The sequence below is a fragment of the Mobula birostris genome, chromosome 8 (genome assembly GCF_030028105.1).
Source record: "Mobula birostris isolate sMobBir1 chromosome 8, sMobBir1.hap1, whole genome shotgun sequence".
In the NCBI taxonomy this organism is placed as follows: Eukaryota; Metazoa; Chordata; class Chondrichthyes; order Myliobatiformes; family Myliobatidae; genus Mobula; species Mobula birostris.
The window spans coordinates 63,190,887-63,217,806 of NC_092377.1; the positions used below are offsets into that span (position 1 = coordinate 63,190,887).

Genomic DNA, 26,920 nt, shown 5'->3' on the forward strand with positions numbered 1-26,920 from the left:
CACTAGGAATAGGGTTCCCTTGGTCCTCACCTACCACCCCACCAGCCTCCGGGGTCCAACATATTATTCTCCGTAACTTCCACCACCTCCAATGGGATCCCACCACTAAGCACATCTTTCCCTTCCCCCCCACTCGCTGCTTTCTGCAGGGATCACTCCCTACGCGACTCCCTTGTCCATTCGTCGTCGTCCCCATCCCTCCCCACTGATCTCCCTCCTGGCACTTATCCTTGTAAGCGGAACAAGTGCTACACATGCCCTTACACTTCCTCCCTTACCACCATTCAGGGCCCCAAACAGTCCTTCCAGGTGAGGCAACACTTCACCTGTAAGTCGGCTGGGGTGATAGACTGCGTCCGGTGCTCCCGATGTGGCCTTCTATATATTGGCGAGACCCAACACAGACTGGGAGACCGCTTTGCTGAACACCTACGCTCTGTCCGCCAGAGAAAGCAGGATCTCCCAGTGGCCACACATTTTAATTCCACATCCCATTCCCATTCTGACATGTCTATCCACGGCCTCCTCTACTGTAAAGATGAAGCCACACTCAGGTTGGAGGAACAACACCTTATATTCCGTCTGGGTAGCCTCCAACCTGATGGCATGAACAATGACTTCTCTAACTTCCGCTAATGCCCCACCTCCCCCTCATACCCCATCTGTTATTTATTTATATACACACATTCTTTCTCTCTCTCTCTTTTTTCTCCCTCTGTCCCTCTGAATATACCCCTTGCCCATCCTTTGGGTTTCCCCCCCTCCCCCTTTTCCTTCTCCCTGGGCCTCCTGTCCCATGATCCCCTCATATCCCTTTTGCCAATCACCTGTCCAGCTCTTGGCTCCATCCCTCCCCCTCCTGTCTTCTCCTATCATTTTGGATCTCCCCCTCCCCCTCTCAAATCTCTTACTAGCTCTTCCTTCAGTTAGTCCTGACGAAGGGTCTCAGCCCGAAATGTCGACTGTACCTCTTCCTAGAGATGCTGCCTGGCCTGCTGCGTTCACCAGCAACTTTGATGTGTGTTGCTAAAATGATTAGTGTTGTGTTTAAGAATTTTTATTCTAATTTGTATCAATCTGAGCAATGTAGTGATGGACAATCTAGGATGGAGTCCTTTTTCAGGAATTTAGATCTCCCAGGCATTTCTTTTAAACAAGAGTCCCTCCTCATGCTCCGTTATCTATACATGAGATACAGGAAGCTGTGAGACAGCTTCAAAGTGGGAAGGCCCCTGGTCCTGATGGACTCACTAGTGAATTCTATAAAGAAAGGTGAATGCAGCAGGCCAGGCAGCATCTATAGGAAGAGGTACACTCGACGTTTTGGGCCGAGACCCTTCGTCAGGACTAACTGAAAGAAGAAATAGTAAGAGATCGCAGAAGATTACTTAATGTGATTCAGGCATGTCAGCAACAGGCAGTGGACGGCTTTGTGGTTTCCTTAGATGCAGAAAAGGCCTTTGATCATGTCGAATGCCCGCATCTTTTTTTCACTTTCGAACGATTTGGTTTGGGTAATAATTTTATTCAGTGCGTGAAGGTTCTTTATAATGACCCTTTGGCTTCAATTCTCACTAATGCTGTTAGCTCAGATTATTTTAGTATTCTGAGGGGCAGCCGGCAGGGCTGCTCTTTATCACCACTACTTTTCACACTAGTGATTGAGCGATTGGCAGAGGCTATTCGGCGAGACCCCAAAATATCTGCTCCACACATAGGACTAAAGTCACATAAAATTACATTGTATGCAAATGATGTTCTAATTTTCTTATCAAACCCTGCTATGTCAGTGCACCACCTTATACAATGCATCAATTCATTTAGCGCCTTTTCAGGTTATAAAATCAATTTTACTAAATCAGAAGCTATGCCTCTGGGGAATCTGCAGCAGATACCTGACACTCAGGATGTTTTCCCCTTTAAATGGTCGCAGACAGGTTTTGTTTATCACACCTACGTTTCATCAATTGTTCAAAGCTAACTTTACACAGTTATTTGACAAAATCAAACAGGATCTTGAGCGATGGAGCACTCTTCTCGTTTCTTGGCTTAGCCAAATATCCTCGCTCAAAATGAACATTCTTCCTCGTCTGCTCTACCCAATACGAATGATTCCAGTCATTTTTACCCAAAAAATACTTTTTAAAAACTGGCTGGTTTGTTTCTTTTATCTGGACAAAAAAAAGACCCTGTATTAAAGTGTCTAAGTTACAGCTTCCCAGTAGTCCAGGCGGTCTGGATTTTCCAGACATCAAAAAATATCAGTTAAGTTCCTTTTTATCTTATGTGGTTGACTGGGTTTGCAGGGATCCCTCCTCAATTTGGCTGGACATTGAAGCTTCACAAGCAAAATGCCCTCTTATTAATTTGCTTTTCCTCAATAAGATGAAACTAGTTGAGGAATATCATCGCAATCCAATAACAATTAACACAGTCAGGGCTTGGAGGGCAGTGCGACAAATTGAGGACAACGCAGTGAAAATATCACCCTTCACTCCAATAACCGGCAGTCCAGATTTTCAGCCTCACATAATGGATTCTGGATTTAAACTTTGGATTTCTAAGGGTATTTTCCATCTAGGAGATTTGTTTGATGAAGGAACGATGATGTCTTTTAGTCAAATAGTACAGAAATTTAACATACCCAACAAGAATCTTTTTCATTTCTTTCAGGTAAGAGATTATATACAGAAAAAAACATCATTGTTAACTGATTTCTATAGTTCTGACATAGAAAAGAGGGTGTTTTGTTCTAAGGGTGAAGTCTCTATTAGTACTTTTTACAGCATCCTGAGGGAATGTTCTTGTGGAGAGGCTGAACAGCTGGGAAGGGTCTGGGAGGCAGAGCTTGGAGTAGAAATTACAGCTGAAACATGGGAAGACATCTGTGATAATGCAAAGAAGATTTCAGTTTGTAATAGAACTAAAGCATTGCAACTCAAACTTCTGCATAGAGTCCATCTGACTCCAGATCGTCTCTCGAAATTTAAGACAAGGGGCTTCTCCAATGGTTCTAAATGTAAAGGAAATACTGGAACTTTCACACACTGTTTTTGGACTTGTCCCAAACTTCAGGCATACTGGAGTGATAATTTGGGTGAAACGGAAAAAATTCTGAAGATGGAGCTTGAACTGGACCCAGTGCCTTTTCTCTTAGGCTTACCCAGCAGTCGTATTATTAATGCACATCAGAAAAAACTTTTTAACATCCTTTTTGTGCAAGGAAGAACATTTTACTTTGTTGGATATCTGACAAGGCCCCTGGACTTCTTGGTTGGCATAAATTAATCATAAAATACATTCCTTTGGAATTTTTGACATGTATGGTACACTCAAAAACAAATAGTTTTCACCATGGCAACCTTTTCTGCAGTATATAGATGTAAACCTGTCTGCTATACTAAGAAGGACTTTTGTGTGGGATGTTGTGGAGGTGTCTATATTTTGATGGAAGTGTTTTGATACTTGATATCTGTGAGGGGAAGAAATGTAAATGTAAGTGTATCTGGAAATTGAAAGTTTTGTTATGCTGAGCAAAAAAATTTTTTAATTATTAAAAAAAAAGGAACAAATGAGTCTTAGTCCCCAAAGCAGTACTACATTACTGGACATGTTTAATTATTGCCACAGTTTCAAAGTACACATAACATAAATTGGTAAAAATATAAAGCTTAAACTTTACTCAGTGTTGTGTATTTCCTGACTATTTTACTTCTGTTTTCTATTGTGAGAATGATGTTGTAAACAAACTGGAAAACAGAAAAATGAAAAAGCACAGAATGTCACTGTGCTTGCATTTTAAGTTTCTGAGGTGCAATTAATTGATCATCACTCCAAAAGATATAAACAAACAAAATAACATCATAGCGGCAAAAATGTAGAGAACAAATGGGAAAGTCAGGAATAGTGCAAATAAGGAGATAATGGTGAAATAAGTTTTACATTGAACAGCAATGTGAAGTGGGCAAGAGGGTGTTACGAGGGAAGGGAAGGGGGAAGAAAGATGGCAGTGTCTGCATCAAGGGGGAGTGGGAATAAGGGGCTGAACTGTTCGGGGAGGCATTCAAAGATGAGAAAAGAGGGTGTGGGATCATCCCAGACTGTGGAAGCCAGTTTATACTGGATATAGGTGGGCAGGGCTGTGTTTGTGGCTCATGAACAAGGTAGAGCAACTAAGAAGGAGGGATCTGAGGGAAAGGGATTGTGGGAAGTATGGAAGACAAGATGAGGAATAGACAAACAGACATAAGTGAAAGAAGCAGACAGTACATGCAAAGGGAAAGTGGACAGTGAATTTTCATTTTGGTGTGGTTAACAATTCTGGTAGTTCACCATGATTTATCCTGAAATTAGACACAAAAATGTGATAAAACCATATGTGTTGAGTTATTCATGACCAGCAGATGCATATTCCCTATTCCTTAAAACTGTTAAAACTAAATACACAATAGTTAACACTTCCTTATTAAATAAACTCACCCCCAATAAATTCTGCTCCTGGTGCTTCAGTAGTGGGACTTGCTAACTTCAGCAAAATTTCACCTACATGGACAAAATTCCATGAACTGTTAAAACTATACAAAACGTCCTGTTTAACTGTTTAACTGTAATTTCAGAAGCTGTTAAGTCAGTTAAAAAGATACCTCGGCTACCAGAAATTTCCTTTGTTACCATACTGTGTTTGTTTGGTTTAGGGAATTTTCCAACATTCTTTGAATTTGGGATCAGTTCCTGTGGAGTGACAGGTAACTAATATAACCCCTTTATTTCAAAACTGAAACAGGGAAGTTTAGACCAGGTAACCTGACATTTGTAGCACGAAAAATACCAGAATCCACTATTAAAGATGCAACAGAGTATGTCGAGTTTTCAGAATGTATAGAATGGTGTATTGAAGGGAGGGAGGAATTCAGAAAAATAACAATCACCAGTAAAGTGGTACAGTGCAAATTAAATTATGCACTGACCTATCTGGATTCTGATGGATTGCTTTGACTTTAATTTTGTAAAACTCCTTTGACTCAGGGAAGGTTCCATTAGATTGGAAAATAGCAAATGTAATTCCTTTATTCAAAAATGGAGAGAGACATGAAGCATGAAACACAAAAAGAGAAAAAAGAAACACTGCAGCTGGAAATATGAAGTGTTCAAACTATCATATGCAAGCTACATCACATGAACTTGACAAGCAAATTCAATACAGTTAACTTTGACAGGGCATTTCCAAAGGAGCAGTATCATTGACTATGCGGTTTGGGGAGAAACTCACTGCAAGGGGGAAGAAGCTGCTGCTTTGTACTTCCAACATTTTGAAAGATTCATATAAGTTTCACTAAGTATAATTTATGGTGCAACAAACTCAGCAGAATGCTCAACACTTGGTAGAGCAACCAAGTTATAAACTAATTTTTTTTGCCAGCAGTAAGCTACTCATTTTTACTGCTGACCTTGGTGCTTGCTTGTGTGAACCATCTGGTCTCAATACCCTGTAAAGTACCATCCCAATGTTAAATGCCAAAGCCCTCCTCCATGGCAAGCAGGAGCTTGCGTGAGCTGCGCCATAATGCTGCTGTGTGTTCTGAATATGGCGGGAATGGAGTGCTACAGTGAAGGTAATTGAAGAGACAAACAGAACCAGCTACGAAAAGTCTCAGCACCAGCTACATCATGTACTGTGGCTGAACCAGTTTTCATATTTGCCAAGAACTATTTAGAATTAAAATCCAAAACAGCTATAGATAAAATATTCAACTAAAATTCAGCAATTAATAGCATAAAACATCTAATATTTAACCTTGTTCTTCTATGTTAAATAAAATGGACTTGCTGTTCCAGTGTTAATCAAACAGGTTCAGTTCAAGCCTGTGTGTTGGCTAGACTCGATCAGCATACTCCAGAGTGAAAACGGACCAGCAATTTCCTGATTCTGCAGTTGTACAGGTACTCTGAAATTGATGGCATTTATGCGAGGACAGCTATCCGTTCAGTCTACAGTGACTGGCACCCCTGAAGAGGAGGATGCTACACAGAGCAGTTCCATGCAACCGGTTTTTAAAACTGATTTACTGAATTCTGGCCCACTTGTTATCTTGATGATCTGGAGGAGTCTGTCTTTCACATTTTCAGTGAGTTTGGGAAGTTCTGTCATTATTTGAGTACATGAATGGCTGCATTTTAGCCCAACAATCCTGATCTTTGGGCACCCTGTGCAAAAAGGGGTGGCAGTGTTAGGTCAGGGACCCCATTGTTAAGTCTACTCTGGGTCTGGTCCGAGTTGCTATTCACAGGTCCAACTGCTTTCTATTTAGGAATCCATCTGAGACAATTTCCTGCCCCCTCTTCCAAGAACACACCAGTGTCCATGTGCCCAAGGTATTCAGTCACTCACTGGAGGCCTTCCAGAACAGTGCTGATTACATTTCAATTAATAATTTACAGTATTTACAGTGCCTTGAAAAAATATCCAGCCCCAATAACTATTTTCACATTTTACTGTCTCTTTTTCTAAATTTAAAGTATATTGAAATAGGATTTTTGAGCATTGTGCATGTCAAATCACAAGAAAAATTCCAAAACCTATCAACAATCGACTAAAAATTAAAAAGAACAAAATTGAGGCTGAGAAAGTATTAATCTTCTTGGGAATTGCACACTAACTTTCACCAGTAGCACTATATTATCTTATCAACTCACCCAATTTGTTGACATATAAAATTGGAGGATCAACTGCTTTCAATGAGTTCATAATACTGTAAATACCCCCTAAATCCTAACAGTAAAGCAGATTTTTCAACAGAACAAACCAAAATGAAGACAAAAGAGCATTCAAGACACACCAGGGAAATGACAATAGAGATGTGCAAATCTTGGGAGGGGACAAGATCATCTCAAAAGCACTGGACATACTTTGGAGCTCAGACAGTGGAAAAAATATAAACTACAGCCACACTGCACAGCTCAGGCCGTTCCCCTATATTTTATCACCAAAGAATGGCACTTGTAAGAGAGGGTAATGTGATGCCAAAAGTCACTCTGAGTGAGCTTCAGAAGTCAGTGGCTGCAACTGGAGATGAAGTTCATGGCTCCACAATCTCCAAGGCCTTGGACAAAAAGGGTATTTATGGAAGAATGGCAAGGAAGGTGCCTGGCTTAAAAAACAGAATATCCGCTTGTCAAGACTTTGCAAAGCATTACTTACAAGATGCTGTGAAGTTGTGGTTAGATGAGACTAAAGTGGAACATCTTTGTCCTCAACACCAGGAAGTACGTGTGACGTAAAATATTATGCTTCAGTCAGGTAACACCATCTCTACTGTAAAGTATGGTGGAGGTAGCATCATGCTATGAGGATGCTTTTCAGCAGCAAATCTTGTCAGGATTGAAGGGAAAATTAATGCTGCTAAATACAGAGATCCTGGATAAAAACCTGCTAGCCTATGCCAGAAAGCTTAAACTGGGGAGAAAGTCTGTCTTCTAGCTGGACAATGACTCAAAACACACTGCCAGACCGGCTTCAAATGAAGAAATTTTATGTCCTTGAGCGGCCCAGTCAGAGTCCTGACCTTAACCTGATCGAATGTCTCTGGCAAGACCTCATGGTTGCCGTCCACTGCCACTCCTCCAACTAACCTAGCACAGCTTGAGCAATTTTGCAAGGAGGAATGGGCAAATCTTGCTCCATCACATTGTGCAAAGCTAATAGAGACTTGTCCAAAAAGATGTCTAGCAGTAATAGCTGCAAGAGCTGATTCAACTAACTACTGAGTAAAGGGAGTGAATAGTTTTGAACTGCTGACATTTCAGGTTTTGAATTTTTAGTTTTTCATGGTTTTAAATGTTCTCTGCTTTTTGGGGTGGGCTCTACTGTGAAAAAAGCAGAATGCGATTCACAAAAAAAAATCTCAGTTAAATTGATCAAAACCCTAGTTGTAATTCTCATTTATGTGAACAAAGGTTTATAGTGGCATTATGTGGAAGAGCCAGAACTCAGAGCCCTTCTATTGTACACAAAACAGATAAAAGGTTAAAATGTGATAAACTATTTTTAAAAAATTTGTAAATGATAACAAATGACAAAATTTCCCTCCCTCACCATATCTCCTTCCCTGCCCATCACCTCTCAGGTGCTCCTCCCCCATTTCTTTCTTCGATGGCCTTCTGTCCTCTCCTATCAGATTCCCCCTTCTCCAGCCCTGACTATCTTTCACAAATGAACTTATGAGCTCTTTACTTTACTTTTCCCCTCCCCCACACTCCCGGTTTCATCTATCACTTTGTGTTCCTTCCTCCCCTCCCCCACCTTTTAACTCTGACTCCTCATCTTTTCTTCTTCAGTCCTGATGGAGAGTCTCAGCCTGAAATGTCGACTGTATTTTCTCCCCCACAGATGCTGCCTGGTCTGCTGAGTTCCTCCAGCATTTTGTGTGTGTTGCTTGGATTTCCAGCATCTGCAGATTTTCTTCCGTTTTTTTTATTCCATCATAGACGGGTGAAAAGCCTTGAAGTGTCAGGAAATGAGAAACTCAACAGACGTTACCCAGCCTAACCTACCCACAGAGGCTAAAGGGTGAGACCACAGACATAAGAACCGAGAGAAAAGATTGTGGGATTTGTGAAGTATGTAAAATACACAGTAGAAGGATAGGCCCAACAGCAATCCTCATCAAAAACAAATAAGAGAAAGCAGACACCACAGAGTATTAACATGGCCTGCGGAATTTATATTTGATTTTATAGGACGACAAGATGTAGGAGCAGATTTAGGCCATTTGGCCCATTGAGTCTGCTCCACCATTTCATCATGGCTGATTCAATTTTCCTCTCAGCCCAAATCTCCTGCCTTCTCCCCTTATCCCTTCATGCCTGACCATTCAAGAATCTAACAACTTGTGCCTTAAATATACATAAAGACTTGGCCTTCACAGCTGCCTGTGGCAAATAATTCCACAGATTCACCACACTAAAGAAATTCCTCCTCGTCTCTGTCCTAAAAGGTCACCCCTCTATTCTGTGCTGTGTTCTTTGGTCTTACACTCTCCCACCATAGGAAACATCCTTTCCACATGTGCACGCTATCAAGGCTTTTCACTATTCCATAGGTTTCAATGAGGTCACCCTTCATTTTTCTGAACTCTAGTAAATTACAGGCCCAGAATCATTAAACTCTTCATATGACAAGCCATTCAATCCTGGAATAATTTTCGTGGACCTATTTTGAACTCTCTCCAGTTTCAGCACAACCTAAGATAAGGGGTCCAAAGCTACTCACAATACTCCAAGTGAGGCCACACCAGTGCTTCATAAAGTTTCAACATTACATCCTTGCTTCTATATTCTAGTCCTCTTGAAATGAATGCTAACATTGCATTGCATTTGTCTTCCTTACCACAGACTCAACATGCAAATTAACCTTTACAGAACCATGTACAAGGACTCCCAAATCTCTTTGCACCTCAGTTTTTTGTATTTTCTCTCCATTTAAATAATATTCATCCCTTTCATTTCTTCTACCAAGTGCATGACCATATATTTCCTGACACTGTATTCCATCTGCCATTTCTTTGTCCATTCTCCTAATCTAAGTCTTTCTGTAGGAAGGACTTCAAAACAAATTGCCCCTCCACCTATCTTCATATCGTCTGCAAATTTTGCAACACAGCCATCAATTCCATCATCCAAATCATTGACATACAATGTAAAAAGAATCACTCCCAATACAGACCCCTGTGGAACACCACCAGTCACCAGCAGCCAGCCAGAAAAGGTTCCATTTATTCCCATTCTTTACCTCCTGCCAATCAGCCACTGCTTTATCCAAGCTAGAATCTTTCCTGCAATACCAGTGTTAAGCAGCCTCATGTGTGGCACCTTGTCAAAGGCCTTCTGAAAATCCAAGTACACAGCATCAACCTATTCTCCTTTGTCTATCCTGCTTGTTATTTCTTCAAAGAACTCCAACAGGCAAGGTTTGTCAGGCAAGATTGTCCCTTGAGGAAACAATGCTGACTATAACCTATTTCATCATGCGCCTCCAAGTATCCTGAGACCTCATCCTCAATAATCAACTCCAACATCTTCCCAGCCACTGAGGTCAGACTAACAGGTCTACAGTTTCCTTTGTTCTGCCTCTCTCCCTTCTTGAAAAGTGAAGTGACATTTGCAATATTTCAGTGTAACATTCCGTTATATTGGCTCGTATATGTCTAGGAGAAATCCCACCCAGCACCTGCCTCAACACTCCCCTCAGGGTCAGTCGCAGCCCGACTCAATCCCAAACATCAATCATCAGCCAGCACACCCAGTAAATTTTAACAAGTACACTTTATAGATACTACTAATTCTATGACATTAATATGCATTTGATACAGAGAGGAAAGTAATGAAAAAAAAGGCGCCAACACTTATCAAAGTCCAAGTTCTTCGCGCGCTACCGTTGGAGCTCAATCAATTCCTGACAACCACCCGAATCCTGTCGACTCACGGCTCAGGACCACCCGGAGTGATCGACCGGAGCCTTTCCGCACGTCTGCCGTCCTCCCCGTCTCTCCTCCGATTCCCCGTCTCTCCTCCGTCTTCCCAGTCAAAAACCCCCGCACGTCCACCGTCCTCCCCATCTCTCCTCCAACTCCCCGTCAAAAACCCCACCCACCGTCCTCCTCGTCTCTCCTCCGACTCCCTGCCAAAACCCCCACACGTCCGCCATCCTCCCCGTCTCTCCACCGACTCCCCCCCAAAAACCTCGTCCACAGTCATATGATACAGCATTGTATCCGAAAACAAAACGATACATGACCACCCATTGGTTAATAGCACCCTGCTATCTATAATAACCCAAGCAACTGTCTAGTTAGAGACTGTCTCAGCATTCCTCAGTATAACATAACAAGAGAAGCCATTCTAAATTTAACAAAAAGAAAGACCCCGTACACTCTCCCCCCACCAATAAAAGTCATGCCCTCATGACCTTAACAGAGTTCACCAGTGCTCCTTGTAAAACACAAAACCCAACCCAGGTGCATAAAGCAGTGACATAACTTTCCAGGGCAGTAGAGATCACACCCTGCTCTCCTGGCACTGTATAAGTTAGTCTCTCTGGGGGATGCCCACTCCTCTGAGGCCTCTGGACTTCCTCTGCTGACTCTCCCTGTTCAGACACCCCAGGTGACCCCCCGGGCCTATCTGTCGGACCCTCTCCCTCACCGGGATCCCTCAGCCCCTGTGAGCCCTCTGGCTCAGGTTCTGCCTCCACCCTCTCCTCCCCCAATGCCGGCTGTAATACAGGCGGCTCTGCAACACCCTCCCTCGGTTCCCCTAACTCAGTGATGGAAGAGCCAGGAGTCTCTTCTCCCGGCACCGGGGAATCAGTGAACGGAAACAGGTACCATATGTCCGAATCATCATCTTCCGATGACGTATCCCTTCTCGAGGTGGGGACTGGCCCCGTCTTCTTCGCAGCGGACTCTTCCCTTGCCCCGCGCCCTCGCAGAGTCCTCGTACTAGGCGTAAACTCCCATTCGGGCTCTGGGTCTACCTTAAAAGGGATAGAGAGGGCGGAAAAAGGGGAGGAGGGGTGGCATTACTGGTCAGGGATACTATTACAGCTACAGAAAGGGTGGGTAATGTAGCAAGATCCTCTTTTGAGTCAATATGGGTGGAAGTCAGGAACAGGAAGGGAGCAGTTACTCTACTGGGGGTATTCTATAGGCCCCCTGGTAGCAGCAGAGATACAGAGGAGCAGATTGGGAGGCAGATTTTGGAAAGGTGCAAAAATAACAGGGTTGTTATCATGGGTGACTTTAACTTCCCTAATATTGATTGGCACCTGATTAGTTCCAAGGGTTTAGATGAGGCAGAATTTGTTAAGTGTGTCCAGGATGGATTCCTGTCACAGTATGTGGACAGGCCGACCAGGGGGAATGCTATACTAGATCTAGTACTAGGTAATGAACCGGGTCAGGTCACAGATCTCTCAGTGGGTGAGCATCTGGGGGACAGTGACCACCGCTTCCTGGTCTTTATAATTATCATGGAAAAGGATAGAATCAGAGAGGACAGGAAAATTTTTAATTGGGGAAAGGCAAATTATGAGGCTATAAGGCTAGAACTTGCGGGTGTGAATTGGGTTGACGTTTTTGCAGGGAAATGTATTATGGACATGTGGTCGATGTTTAGAGATCTCTTGCGGGATGTAAAGAATAAATTTGTCCCGGTGAGGAAGATAAAGAATGGTAGGGTGAAGGAACCATGGGTGACAAGTGAGGTGGAAAACCTAGTCAGGAGGAAGAAGGCAGCATACATGAGGTTTAGGAAGCAAGGATCAGCTGGGTCTATTGAGGAATATAGGGAAGCAAGAAAGGAGCTTAAGAAGGGGCTGAGAAGAGCAAGAAGGGGGCATGAGAAGGCCTTGGCGAGTAGGGTAAAGGAAAACCCCAAGGCATTCTTCAATTATGTGAAGAAAAAAGATTGACAGCAGTGAAGGTAGGACCGATTAGAGATAAAGGTGGGAAGATGTGACTGTAGGCTGTGGAAGTGAGTGAGGTCCTCAATGAATACTTCTCTTCGGTATTCACCAATGAGAGGGAACTTGATGATAGTGAAGACAATATGAGTGAGGTTGATGTTCTGGAGCATGCTGATATTAAGGGAGAGGAGGTGTTGGAGTTGTTAAAATACATTAGGACAGATAAGTCCCTGGGGCCTGACAGAATATTCCCCAGGCTGCTCCACGAGGCGAGAGAAGAGATTGCTGAGCCTCTGGCTAGGATCTTTATGTCCTCGTTGTCCACGGGAATGGTACCGGAGGATTGGAGGGAGGCGAATGTTGTTCCCTTGTTCAAAAAAGGTAGTAGGGATAGTCCGAGTACCTATAGACCAGTGAGCCTTACGTCTGTGGTGGGAAAGCTGTTGGAAAAGATTCTTAGAGATAGGATCTATAGGCATTTAGAGAATCATGGTCTGATCAGGGACAGTCAGCATGGCTTTGTGAAGAGCAGATCGTGTCTAACAAGCCTGATAGAGTTCTTTGAGGAGGTGACCAGGCATATAGATGAGGGTAGTGCAGTGGATGTGATCTATATGGATTTTAGTAAGGCATTTGACAAGGTTCTACACGGTAGGCTTATTCAGAAAGTTAGAAGGCATGGGATCCAGGGAAGTTTGGCCAGGTGGATTCAGAATTGGCTTGCCTGCAGAAGGCAGAGGGTGGTGGTGGAGGGAATACATTCAGATTGGAGGATTGTGACTAGTGGTGTCCCACAAGGATCTGTTCTGGGACCTCTACTTTTCGTGATTTTTATTAATGACCTGGATGTGGGGGTAGAAGGGTGGGTTGGCAAGTTTGCAGACGACACAAAGGTTGGTGGTGTTGTAGATAGTGTAGAGGATTGTCAAAGATTGCAGAAAGACATTGGTAGGATGCAGAAGTGGGCTGAGAAGTGGCAGATAGAGTTCAACCCAGAGAAGAGTGAGGTGGTACACTTTGGAAGGACAAACTCCAAGGCAGAGTACAAAGTAAATGGCAGGATACTTGGTAGTGTGGAGGAGCAGAGGGATCTCGGGGTACATGTCCACAGATCCCTGCAAGTTGTCTCACAGGTGGAGAGGGTAGTTAAGAAAGCTTATGGGGTGTTAGCTTTCATAAGTGGAGGGATAGAGTTTAAGAGTCACGATGTAATGATGCAGCTCTATAAAACTCTGGTTAGGCCACACTTGGAGTACTGTGTCCAGTTCTGGTCACCTCACTATAGGAAGCATTGGAAAGGGTACAGAGGAGATTTACCAGGAGGCTGCCTGGTTTAGAAAGTATGCATTATGATCAGAGATTAAGGGAGCTAGGGCTTTACTCTTTGGAGAGAAGGAGGATGAGAGGAGACATGATAGAGGTGTACAAGATAATAAGAGGAATAGATAGAGTGGATAGCCAGTGCCTCTTCCCCAGGGCACCACTGCTCAAGACAAGAGGACATGGCTTTAAGATAAGGGGTGGGAAGTTCAAGGGGGATATTAGAGGAAGGTTTTTTACTCAGAGAGTGGTTGGTGCGTGGAATGCAGTGCCTGAGTCAGTGGTGGAGGCAGATACACTCGTGAAGTTTAAGAGACTACTAGACAGGTATATGGAGGAATCTAAGGTGGGGGCTTATATGGGAGGCAGGGTTTGAGGGTCGGCACAACATTGTGGGCCGAAGGGCCTGTACCGTGCTGTACTATTCTATGTTCTATGTTCACCTCTCGACCCTGAGGCAACAGGTGGTTCCAATGGAGTACCTTGACAGGCCCCTTCCCGTCCTCGGGTCTCACCCGGTAAACAGGGAGATTCGGCACCTACTCTCCACCACATAGGGGGTGGCTGCCCAACAGTCCGCCAACTTGTGCTTACCAGGTAGTCCTAAATTCCGGATAAGGACTCGGTCTCCTGGCAATAGCTGGACGAACTTTACTTTCTGATCATACCTCTTCTTATTCCGCTGGTTCTGCTTGGTGGCTGCCGCCTCAGCCAACTCGTACGCCCTTTTCAACTCTCTCCTCATATCAGACACGTACTTCAGACATGGCTTCGAAGGTATTACCCCCGCTTCAGTCCCAAAACACAGATCAATGGGCAACCTCGCTTCCCGTCCGAACATCAGATAGAAGGGCAAGTACCCCATAGCATCATTGCGAGTACAATTGTAACAGTGAACCAAATGGGCGATGTGCTGACTCCACTTACTCTTCTGTCCGATCTCCAAAGTGCCGAGCATGTCCAGCAGGGTCCGGTTAAACCTCTCGGGCTGAGGATCACCCTGTGGGTGATAGGGGGTGGTTCTGGATTTCTCAAACCCAAGCATACCCAGTAATTCATGGAAAAGCCTGCTCTCGAAGTCCCGTCCCTGATCACTATGGATCCGCCAGGGAAGGCCATAATGAACAAAGTACTTCTCCCATAACACCTTCGCCACTGTAGTCGCTTTCTGATCCTTAGTAGGAAAAGCCTTCGCATATCTAGTATAGTGATCCGTGAGGACCAAGACATTCGCGGTATTGCTGGTGTCTGGCTCAATAGACAGGAAATCCATACACACCAGGTCCATGGGTCCCGCACTCTGCAAGTGGGATATCAGGGCCGCCTGCGCAGGCAAGGTCTTCCTCCTGATGCAACGGCTACAGGTCTTACAGTATTCTTCCACCTCCCCACTCATCCGGGGCCAGTAAAACCAGTCCTTGACTAATCCATAGGTTTTCTCTACCCCTAAGTGCCCGGAATCATCATGTAGAGCCTGAAGCACAGTCTTTCGATACTTCTCAAGCATGACCAGCTGCCAGCGCCGGGGGTGGTCCGGAGGCGACGTGACCCGGTACAGGACGTGGTTCTTCAGCTTCAACTGAGGCCACTCCTTCAGTAGTAGGGGAACAGAGGCATGCTTCGCCTTCTCCACCTGCCCCATATCACCCCGGCTAACCGCGTACCAGATAGTGCCAAGGCTTGGGTCATCATGCTGAGCCGCCCCCACCTCCTGGGGACTCAACTCCGGCAGCTGCCTGTTCCTCAGAGCAGTCACATTACAGTAAACAGTGGGTAGCACGTCATCGTCAACCCCCAATTGATCTACTGCCCGATCCGTTCCCATCTGTGCTCCTACTTCCCCGTCGCTCCTAACTCGACACATGGCCTTTACTCCCTGGGCGGGGACACTCTTCCACTCCTCGGCCGTGCCCGACTCGTCGTGCGCCCGACGAGACAGGGCATCTGCACCGATGTTCCGACTCCCCGGGCGGTACTTCAGGCTGAACTCATAGGCAGACAAGGCTGCTAACCACCGGTGCCCAGTAGTGTCCAGCTTTGCCGAGGTCAGGATATAAGTGAGGGGGTTGTTATCAGTTCTCACCTCAAACTGGGCCCCGTATAGGTAGTCACTCAACTTGTCCACCACCGCCCATTTCAACGCCAAGAACTCCAGCTTGTGAGTGGGATAGTTTCTCACGGATGCCGACAAGCTCCGACTGACAAACCTCAATCCGTTTCCCTGTTCCTGGTACAGGACAGCCCCCAGACCGTCGTGACTGGCATCAGTGTGTAGAACATACAGCTTCCGGAGATCAGCAAAAGCCAACACTGGGGCCTGTGTCAGCACCCTTTTTAGAGATTGGAACGCCTCCTCACATTGAGCATCCCACCTCAATCCAAAAGGCTCCCCCGGGTTCAAGTATCCTCCTACCTCCGGCCCTCGGTCTCCCTTCCTCTTCCTCCCCACAGGTGGATAGCCACACAACAGCTAGTTCAATGAATGACTCATTTTCGCATATCCTTTCATGAATCGCCGGTAATATCTGCAAAACCCCAAAAACAAGCGTAAGGCGCTCACCTCCTGAGGTCTCGGCCAGGTGGTGACTGTGGCTATCTTATCCGGATCGGTGGCCACTCCATTTCACGAGATTATGCGCCCAACATAACTGCCCGACGTCTTACAGAACTTACATTTATCCAGGGAAAGTTTTAACCCTTCCTCCTTCAGCCGACTCAGCACCTTCAGCAGCCACTCCTCATGCTCCTCCAACGTAGATCCAAACACTATCAGGTCGTCCAGGTACACCAATACCTCCAGCAGGTTCATGTCCCCCACTGTCCTATCCATGAGCCGCTGGAAGGTGGCTGGGGCCCCCGAGATGCCTTGGGGCATTCGTTCAAACTGGAAAAATCCCAGGGGGTAGATAAAGGCCGTCTTCTCTTTATTGGTCTCACTCATCGGAATCTGGTAATACCCACTCCGCAAATCCAATACGCTAAACCACTGCGCCCCACTCAAACAGGCCAATGCATCTTCCACCCTCGGGACCGTATATTGGTCAGGAACAGTGCGCCGGTTCAGGGTCCTGTAGTCCACTCACATGCACACCTTCCCATTTTTCTTCCTTGCCACCACTATGGGGGATGCATAGGGGCTTCGGGACTCTGCGATAATCCCTGCATCCTTCAACTGCCGCAAGTGCTGCTGCACATCTTCCACATCTGCTGGGACCAACCGCCGCGACCTCTCTCTAAACGGGGTGTCATTTGTCACCCGAATAGTGTGCCGAGTGCTCTTGGAACATCTCACATCAAACTCGCCCTGAGAAAAGACATCCCCTACTTCAGCATCTTCTCCACCAGCCTGCTCTTATACGCTGGCAGTACAGGGGAGTCTTCAAAATTAAAGGCCTCCTCGGTCAGCCGCCCCCCGTTCTCCAATAGTTTTCCTCCAGTGGGCTTCACGGGGGCGCTGGACATCACCATCACCGGGAACAAGTGCGCGAGGGGCATCCCGTGCTTAAAAGTGATCTCCCCTCCGTTACGTTCCTTACCATCACCCCCGTCCGCTGTGCCTGTACAGCTGAGGGCCCCTGCAATTCAGGTCTCACCAGCGCCCCAGCCGGGAACCGGGACTCCCTTTCCAGGTCGTCTGGGGCGTCTACTAGCAGGGTCTCGCCCACCGGTACTCCGGGGAATTTGGGGGTCCCCATCACTAATGCCGCCTGCCCTGGCCGTATCACCTTAGGCCTCACCTGAGTGCACCACATCGTCTCTCGTTTGCACTCAGGATCCAGCCCCTGGGGGTCACCCGCTCCTTCGTACACCGCTCAGAACACTAGGTGTACCGAGAGGGTCTCCAGAAAGTTCTCCCCCGCCTTCTTCTTACAGGCTCCCAAGAGCCGTCGCACCAGAGGGGAGTTAGTCCTCACTAGCAGGGCAGCACCACTGGTTTCCACCGGGTCCAGACAGACCAACACCAGCATCTCAAAGGCATCCGACACTCCCACATCTCCCTCCGAAAATTCCAATCTCACTGACAAGTACCCATCATACGGGTAATCACCATCACTTACGCCCCAAATCTCCAATGCATTAAACGGAGTTACTGGCAAATGCTTCAGATATTTGTTGTAGAACGACTGGTACAGTAAGGTAACCTGCGACCCGGTGTCAAGGATGGCTTTCGCAAAGATTCCCTCTATCCATAGGGACACGCTGGAACGGGGTCCCACCAGTCCATCTGGAATTTGGGCTTGTACTTTCTGGGGTTCCACGGCTGCTTTCTGGGAACATGTTTCTCCTGAGACTCCAGTCCGTTCCCTCACTGAGCCTCTCCTAAGTTTCCCGACACCTCTCCCTTCTTAGTGGCCCGGGGGCCCTCCTCCCTCGGAGCATCTCGTTTCTCACAATCCCTCCGCAAGTGACCCGTTTCCCCACAGCTGTAGCACACCCCCGGCCACTCACATTCCCGCCGGAAATGCCTCTCTCTCCCCCACAGTTATAGCACCCACTACTCGCCGCCTCTCTTCTCCCGGTACGCCCCCCGGGGACCCCTTGGATTTCTCTGATCTCACCCCGGCTACCACCTCCTGAGCCGCTGAAGACCGTCCCCGGGGGTCCGAGCCCCCTGGTCGGCCCAAAGCACTCTCCTCCGCCCGTACCTCTCTAATCAGCTGCCCGAATGATGGAGAGGGGCTCCTCTTATATGACTGCCGGATACTCCAAGCCACCCTGTCATCCTCCCGGGAACCTCTACATATCTGGCTCATCCTCAACTTCCCCACTTCATCCGCCCTCACTACCCCTCGGCGCCACAGCCCCGTAAGCTTCCCTTCCAGCTGGAAAACGTATTCTGACAGCTTTTCCCCTCTTCTCTGCCCCATTTGTTGAAACTCCGCTAAATGTTGCCAGGGATCTCCTGACAGTCCAAACACTTCCTCCAAAGCGTCCAAACACTCCGACAGGGAAGCCGAAGGGTGTTCCGCTCTCAACTCGCGGACCACATGGGCCGCCCGGCCCCTTAAGCTTTCCACCAATCGCTGTCTCTTTTCCTCATCCGAAACTGGCCACACCTCTAACAACTGGGATGTATCCTCAACCCAGGTCTCATATTCATCCTCCCCTTCTGGGGTGGGCCTGGCTCCCGAGAAAATTCTCAGCTTCGGGCGAGGCCCCTCAACCCTTCTCGCCAGGGAGGTAATGGCAGCCGCTAACTCGGAGGTCTCAGCCCTAACTGGGGGATGGGGTCTGACCAAGCCTTCCCACTCCACACCTCCACCCCTGGCTACTGGCACCTCCCTTGGGGCCTCATCTAGCTCCTCCTCTGGCACCTCCTCACTTTCGTCCTCCAAGAGGGTGTGGAGACCCCACGGCCCCGCCTCCCCTGGGACGTGGACTGTCGCTGGTAGTTCTAAAGTCATGACGTCGGCACTCGTCCGCACCAACATCCAGCTGGACTCCAGTTCTTTCCCACCTCTTCCAGCTATAAGTTCTACCTACCCGATACCTTTAATCCTCGCACCAGTACGTCTGCCGGAATGCAATAATCGACCTCACTTAGCACACACGCATGATTCACCGGTACCTCCTCCAATTCACACCAACTTACAATCTTATCTCGATCCATCTTCGCAACACTTAACGCGACGACTAGTACAGCTTTACCGAAAATCCAAATCCAGGACGGTAGTCCCCACTTGTAACGTTCCGTTATATTGGCTCATATATGTCTAGGGGAAATCCCACCCAGCACCTGCCTCAACACTCCCCACAGGGTCGGTCGACGCCCGAATCAATTCCAAACATCAATCATCAGCCAGCACACCCAGTAAATTTTAACAAGTACACTTTATAGATGTTACTAATTCTATGACATTAATATAAATTTGATACAGAGAGGAAAGTAATGAAAAAAAAGGCACCAAAACTTATCAAAGTCCAAGTTCTTCGCGCGCTACCGTTGGAGCTCAATCAATTCCTGACAACCACCCGAATCCTGTCGACTCACGGCTCGGGACCACCCGGAGTGATCCACCGGAGCCTCTCCGCACGTCCGCCGTCCTCCTCATCTCTCCTCCGACTCCCCGCCAAAAACCCCGTCCACCGTCCTCTCCGTCTCTCCTCCGACTCCCCGTCTCTCCTCCGTCCTCCCCGTCAAAAACCCCCGCACGTCCACCATCCTCCCCGTCTCTCCTCCGACTCCCCCCAAAAACCCCGTCCGCCGTCCTCCTCGTCTCTCCTCCGACTCCCCGTCTCTCCTCTGACTCCCCGTCTCTCCTCCGTCCTCCTCCGACTCCCTGTCTCTCCTCCGTCCTCCTTGTCTCTCCTCCGACTCCCTGTCTCTCCTCCGACTCCGTCTCTCCACCGTCCTCCCCGTCTCTCCTCCGACTTCCCCCCAAAAACCTGTCCACCGTCCTCCTCGTCTCTCCTCAGACTCCCTGCCAAAAACCCCCGCACGTCCACCGTCCTCCCTGTCTCTCATCTGACTCCCCATCTCTCCTCCGACTCCTCGTTTCTCCTCCGACTCCCCGTCAAAAACCCCCACACGTCCACCGTCCTCCCCGTCACTCCTCCGACTACCTGTCAAAAACCCCCGCACGTCCGTGGTCCTCCTCGTCTCTCCTCCGACTCCCCCCCAAAAACCCCATCCACAGTCATATGACACAGCATTGTATCCGAAAACAAAACGATACATGGCCACCCATTGGTTAATAGCACCCTGCTATCTATAATAACCCAAGCAACTGTCTAGTTAGAGACTTTCTCAGCATTCCCCAGTATAACATAACAAAAGAAGCCATTTTAATTTTAACGAAAAGAAAGACCCCATACATCAGTCTTCCAGAACCATCCAGAATCTAGTGATTCTTGAAAGATCATTACTAATGCCTCCACAATCTCTTCAGTCACTTCTTTCAGAACTCTGGGGTGTACACCATCTGTTCCAGGTGACTTATCTACCTTCAGACCTTTCAGTTTCCCAAGAACCTTCTCTTTAGTTATGGTAACTTCATACACTTCATGACCCCTGACACCTGGAACCTCTACTATACTGTTGGTGTCTTCCACCATGAAGACAAACGCAAAATACTTATTCAGTTCATCCACCATTTTGTTGTCCCCCATTACTACCTTTCCAGCATTGTTTTCCAGCGGTCCAATATCTACTCTCACCCCTCTTTTACACTTTATCTTAAGAAACCTTTGGTATCCTCTTTAATATTATTGGCTAGCTTACTTTCGTATTCCATCTTTATCTTCTTAATGACTTTTTTTAGTAGTTTTTTCTTGCTTTTTAAAAGTTTCCCAGTCCTTTAACTTTCCACTAATCTTTGTTCTATTATATGCCCTCTCCTTGGCTTTTATGTTGACTTCTCAAGGTTGTGTCACCTTTCCCTTAGAATATTTCTTCCTCTTTGGGATTTTTTATCCCATGCCTTCCAAATTGCTTCCAGGAATTCCAACCATTGCTGCTTTGCCATCATCCCTGCCAGTGTTCTTTTCCTATCAAATCTGGCCAACTCCTCTCTTATGCCTCTGTAATTCCCTTTACTCCACTGTTAATACTGATACATCTGACTTTAGCTTCTCCTCAAATTTCAGAGTGAATTCAATCATATTATGATCACTTGCCTCTATGGGTTCCTTTTTTTTTAAATCTTTAGCTCTCTAATCAATTCTGGTCCATTGCACAATAATATTACTTGTTATGAAAATGGTGACTAACATTCCATTTATTTTTATGACTAAAAGGTACTGAAATGATAAAAGATTTGCTTTTCTTGGTGGACTCCGACAAAGACATCGAGAGAGCAGAAAACTCCATTAATTGAATTGGGAAATCAATACTTGATAGGAATGCAATAGCTGTAGGTGTAGCTGTGGTGTTTTCTGCAGCTGTGAGTGGGAGTCATAGTGTTATGTTGTCTGCACAATGCAAGATCAGGTATATTTCTTTGCAGCTAGAGAATGATTTGGGAGTGGAAGAACCCGGCTGCCTTAGTCCATTTAGAAACCAATAATGTATACAGAACCAAGAATGGGGTTCTGCCTAGACAGTTTGAAGAGCTGGACATAAAAGTAAAGCACATAACATTAATAATAGTTATCTCTGAATTGTTACCTTAGTCACAGGCAATTGGTACAGGAAAATAAGAGACCAGAATATTGAATACATGGTGCAGAATTCATAGACTCGGTCTTGGACTGTGGTTTCTTGTGTGACTGTATTTTACTGATATCTTATCTGTGTGTGCAGTCCTATATATGCTATATGTGCCTTGTGCTCTGTATGACTGCTGGAACTCTGCTTTGCACCTTGGCCCCAGGGTAATGCTGTTTTGTTAGGCTGTATTCATGGGCATTCATGAATGATTGGTACAGGCTTCATTTAAACCTGGCTGAAAATACCGCACTGGAAAATAAATAATCATAACCGTGGAGGAAAAACATGCAAAAGTGTTTGGTGAGCAGAGGAAAAAGTGGGGAAAATTTTGATGAGGGATACACTAAAAATCAATGTTAACAGAGCAGAATACTGACTTGAGATGCAACAGAGAAAATTGTCTGAACAAGGAAAATTAGTAAAACATGAAATTAGAAGTAATTTCCTGCAATAGAAGTGCAAGTCAATTAAGTGTTTTTGTGTCACTGATAACAGAGTTGAGATAACAATCTTTATTGAGATATTGCTGTAATATTTGGGAAGCTTGCATTTCAGATATCACAAGGACATAACCAAAGACAGGAATGTCCCAGATTCAGAGAATCAGCACAAAAGTTTAAATTGACATGATGGTCAGGGCACAGAGATTGTGAGTTGACGTGCCTGTTCCTGTGCGGTACTGTTCTATTTTATGTCTGATGGAGAGGACTGACTTACTAAAGTGAATAGATAATAGGACTCCAATAGGTTCTCTATCATTACACAAACTATTCATTAAGAACTAACAAGAGTTTGGAATAATATTAATTCAATAATCAAGGGAGACATTCCATTTATGCTTGTCAAAACAGGGTGTCAAAAGTACTTTAGAGAGCCAGTCATAGATTATATTTGAGATAGTTTTTTAGAGTATACAGTCAAAACTTCCATGGAACAAATCATTTTATATTGTCTTGAATAATCAGCATCAATTACGAATCGCATAGCAAAGTATCTCTGGGGGACTGAAGTCATAACAGAATAAAATTTAACACTGAATTGAATAATGACATTCTTAAGACTGAAACATGAGTTGTGGAAATAGAGCAACTTATGAAGGCAAGTATCATCTGTTGGATAAGGTGGGTTGCAAAATTAAATTTAAACTTATGATTCTGGAAAAGCGAAGGTGTGTTCAATGAAATATTTGTATATTTTCAAAGTTTATTTTGCCTTGAGAAATAAATAGATGAGGAAGCGAACAGATATAATAAATTTGATGAGATACCACATATATGATTGTTAAGATAACATTTTATGGGGTTAAAGTTAACAGGCAGTGTACAGTGGGGAAAAGCTGGTCATTTTTGTGAAGGCAGTCTATAATGAGCAAGGTGCCATACTGAAAGGCCAACACAGAATGGATGCAGAGAGGATGTTTCAAATAGTGGGAGAGTCTAGGACCTGAGGGCACAACCTCAGAATAGAAGGATGCCCCTTTAGAACAGAGATGAGGAATTTCTTTAACAAGACGGTAGTGAATCTGTGGAACAGATTACCAGATAGCTGTGGAGGCCAAGTCACTGGGTATATTTATAGCATAGGTAGATAGGTTATTGATTAGTAAGGACATCAAAGGTTATAGGATGAAGGCAAGAGAAGGGGTTGAGAGGAAAAATAAATTATCCATGAAATGGCGGAGCAGACTCGATGGGCCAAGTAGCCTGATTCTACTCTGATGTCTCATGGTAAGAGGCTAGATTTGTGTAAAGTGCTAGGCAGATTAAGCAGAAGTGGTGCATAAAGAGGAATGTGGAATCAGAAAATAGTGACTTTTCCTCCATATACCACATTATGTTTCATTTTCAAACTGGGCATGCTAATAGTATCTCTCAGTAAGATTCCTGTGCAATTGTTCGTTTACCATTCAAGTACAGACAACTCCCACATTTCAACTATTCAGGTTACAAAAATTTGCCCTTATGCAATTCAAAAATCACAAATCAAAATCTGAGATTCAATAATAAAACCACAATTACAGAATTTATGTAGAGAAGAAAATAAATCAACAGAAAATGCAAAGGAAACAGCAGAATTTCTCTCTTTTTTTTCCAACTTGCATTAAATGTCATATGCAAATAACGTTTTTTTTAAAAAGCACAATAATTCATTTGGAGATTTTTACTCCCCCCCCCCCCAAGAGTTTTATTTTATTTACCCTCAAGATATCTGAAACAAGGCCAGTGAGTTTAAGTGCAAGTTGTAAACCAAATTTGTTGTGAGTTATATTAAACCATTTTACCTACAGTATATGTACATCTCCATTCAAGGCTGGAAGGTGACAAGCATATGCAGTTGCTTGTATCTTCAAATGCAGCTGCTTGCCACTTTGCTTGGACAATGCAATCTCCTACATGACGCCCTGCCATCAACCAGCAATTACAGAACTCAACACAACTGTTGAGACACAAACCTCCCACAGGAACACATCACCGTTTTTAATATGGTATTCGATGGGTTTTGTACTAGATAAATTTATGATACCAACTATTTTCTAGGAAAACAGTCACTCTGTAATACAGGGATCACCTGTATAGAAAATTTGAACTGGATAGTTGAGAGCAGTTGTTATCCACAGTACCACATGATTTTGAAATTTGTTACATCAGGAAGTGAACACCATCACCCCACCCCCAACCAAACCTAGGTCAGATTACACTAATGCTGTTCAAGCACATTTAGCACAGGCAATTATCCTACAGTAACTGTTTAAGGTTTACATGTGTGTATATCTATTAGATAGATAGAAAGAGAATTCCATGACATGAACTTCTAAGTCACATGAAAAATAAAGCTATTTGATAACTGGTGGAGCAGTAAGCTTACCATCTTGCCTGCTGTGTTTTTTCATTAGCCACTTTTCTAGTGTTTCAACATCAACACTGTCTGCCACAAATTCATCCAGTACATGTGTATGAAGCGAAAGGTAAGTCTTTACTTTTTCATCCGTCAAACCTGGAAAGATACAAGGCATGACAATGAGTGTGCAAGCATTCAATGAATAATTGCTTAAGGTTTGCAGGGTTGCGTCCTGACAGTAAAGGTTCTTCATTGGTCAGCAGAAACACACACAATCAAAGACTGCATTATATTCCAAAGCAATCAGATTTTTTTAAATATACAAAGCTCCAAATCTGAACTATTATTGTATTTGAATAAAATATTTTGAAAATCATGTTTGAAGTTTTCTACTTGGACATGTTAGGCATATAAGAAAACAAAGGAAAGAGACCAATTATGCCAAACCTCCTTTATGCCATTTCTCAAGTAGATTTAATAGGCTTGAAGTGTGACGAGGAGGCAAAAAGGCCCTTTAAAAATAATCTGGTTCCTGATTTTCCACCCAAAAGACTTCGCAGGCAATTTTCTTACTTTATGTTGGTATTGTGGAATGGAGCTGCAGAGCAAGTCCTGCATTGAACTGTACCTTCTTGCTCCGCTCTTTGCAGCAAATGCAGCTTGATCATCGTCCAGCTCTTGTAGTACCAGACTTTGAAACTGGTCTCGTAGAAATGTCATCTGACACCCAAATAAGATGACAGATATATATTGAAGAAAATCTAATGTTTTGACTCTGTAATAGGAACATGTTCAATAAATGGTACTGGACCATTTAACATGTTCAATAAACGGTTCAGCTGGACTGAACTCAAAGTTGGATTTGGTTTAATTGGTTTGTACTATGTACCCAGCTTTAACAGAATAATGCATGGATTTCTTAAACTTCACTTATGCAGCCTCACAAATTAAAGGGTACACACCCTGGAGCTCCAGGATACTGCCAGTTCATTTAGTAAAACATACAAGATGACTCTAACAATCAACATGCAAGACAGAGATCTTTTATCAACCTGCTTTCATTTCTTAGCAACTAAGTTCACTATTGGCTTCAATGTGTCAATTCAGTCATTGGTCAATTCAGGAAGGAAGCACTTGAAAATCAATACATCAAGCTGGCACAAAATACACGGTCTGCTGGGTGATAGAGAACATTGCTTTCCTTTGCGCTTCTGGTTCCTGGACAAGCTACTGCACACATCTCCAGGCACAGGAGAGAACCCATCAATTATTTCTTAAGAAACTTCTTCAAATTCATTGAAAAGATCAGACATTCCTCCTCTCCCGGAAGTTCCGGGAGTCTCCCGCATATTGATAGAGGCTCCCTGATGCCCGGAAATTATATACAATATCCCGGAAATCGATTTTTTTTTTGAGGGGGAGAGGGGGAGGAGGGGGGGAGGGAGGGGGAGGGAGGGGGAGGGAGGGGGAGGGAGGGGGAGGGAGGGGGAGGGAGGGGGAGGGAGGGGGAGGGAGGGGGAGGGAGAGGGAGGGAGAGGGAGGGAGAGGGAGGGATGTAGACTTGCTTAAAGTTGTAATAGAATAAACATGATAAGTACATATTTTAATGTCACATTTTCTGCATATACTCAACTTGGTTTACACTAAACAAAGTATTACATACACCCTTGGAGGTAGACCGGGGGGGGGGGGGGGATATGGGGTTGCGGGGTGGTGGGGGTGCTACCTCCCTGAAATGAGTTTTTGCAGGGTGGGGTGTCTGAAAGATACACAAACTAATATCAGTGTACTCTCTCAGGCCAACTTCCCCATTATCAAGGCCCTAATTACACTGTCAGCTCTGCATGGCAAGCAATGTCTTACACATCACCAGCACCAAACACTCAAAACTAACCTTCTGTTTCAAGCTCTATCATTAATCAGATAGATTATTAAGCAGATAGAGAAAAATTATTAAGAGTTTACTCAAAGCCACTGAAAAAAACTGCAACATCCCGATTTTTTTTCCCCCAAGAGAATCTGTGGCTAATAACCAAAGTGAAGCAACAACATTCAGAAAGGTATTGAGAACCTTGAGTCTAAACATCAGGCCCACAGAAAACCCTTATGATTAATTTAAACCAACAGGAGCTGTTGTTTATAAAGTTTAGACT

The 26,920-nt window shown here is 45.0% G+C and overlaps 1 protein-coding gene across 11 annotated transcripts in view; it reads right to left on the reverse strand.

Annotated features, from left to right (window-relative positions):
• pde10a (phosphodiesterase 10A) overlaps positions 1–26,920 on the reverse strand; it is a 464,697-nt gene that overhangs the window by 176,584 nt on the left and 261,193 nt on the right. For 9 of the 11 annotated variants that reach the window (XM_072265304.1, XM_072265305.1, XM_072265303.1 and 6 more), the window contains 2 exons: positions 24,795–24,923; positions 4,480–4,542 (listed from right to left, as the gene is read on the reverse strand). In XM_072265304.1, the coding sequence (XP_072121405.1) occupies positions 4,480–4,542; positions 24,795–24,923 (192 nt within the window). The remainder of the gene's footprint in view (positions 1–4,479; positions 4,543–24,794; positions 24,924–26,920) is intronic. The other 2 variants (XM_072265308.1, XM_072265307.1) reach the window with 1 other exon arrangement.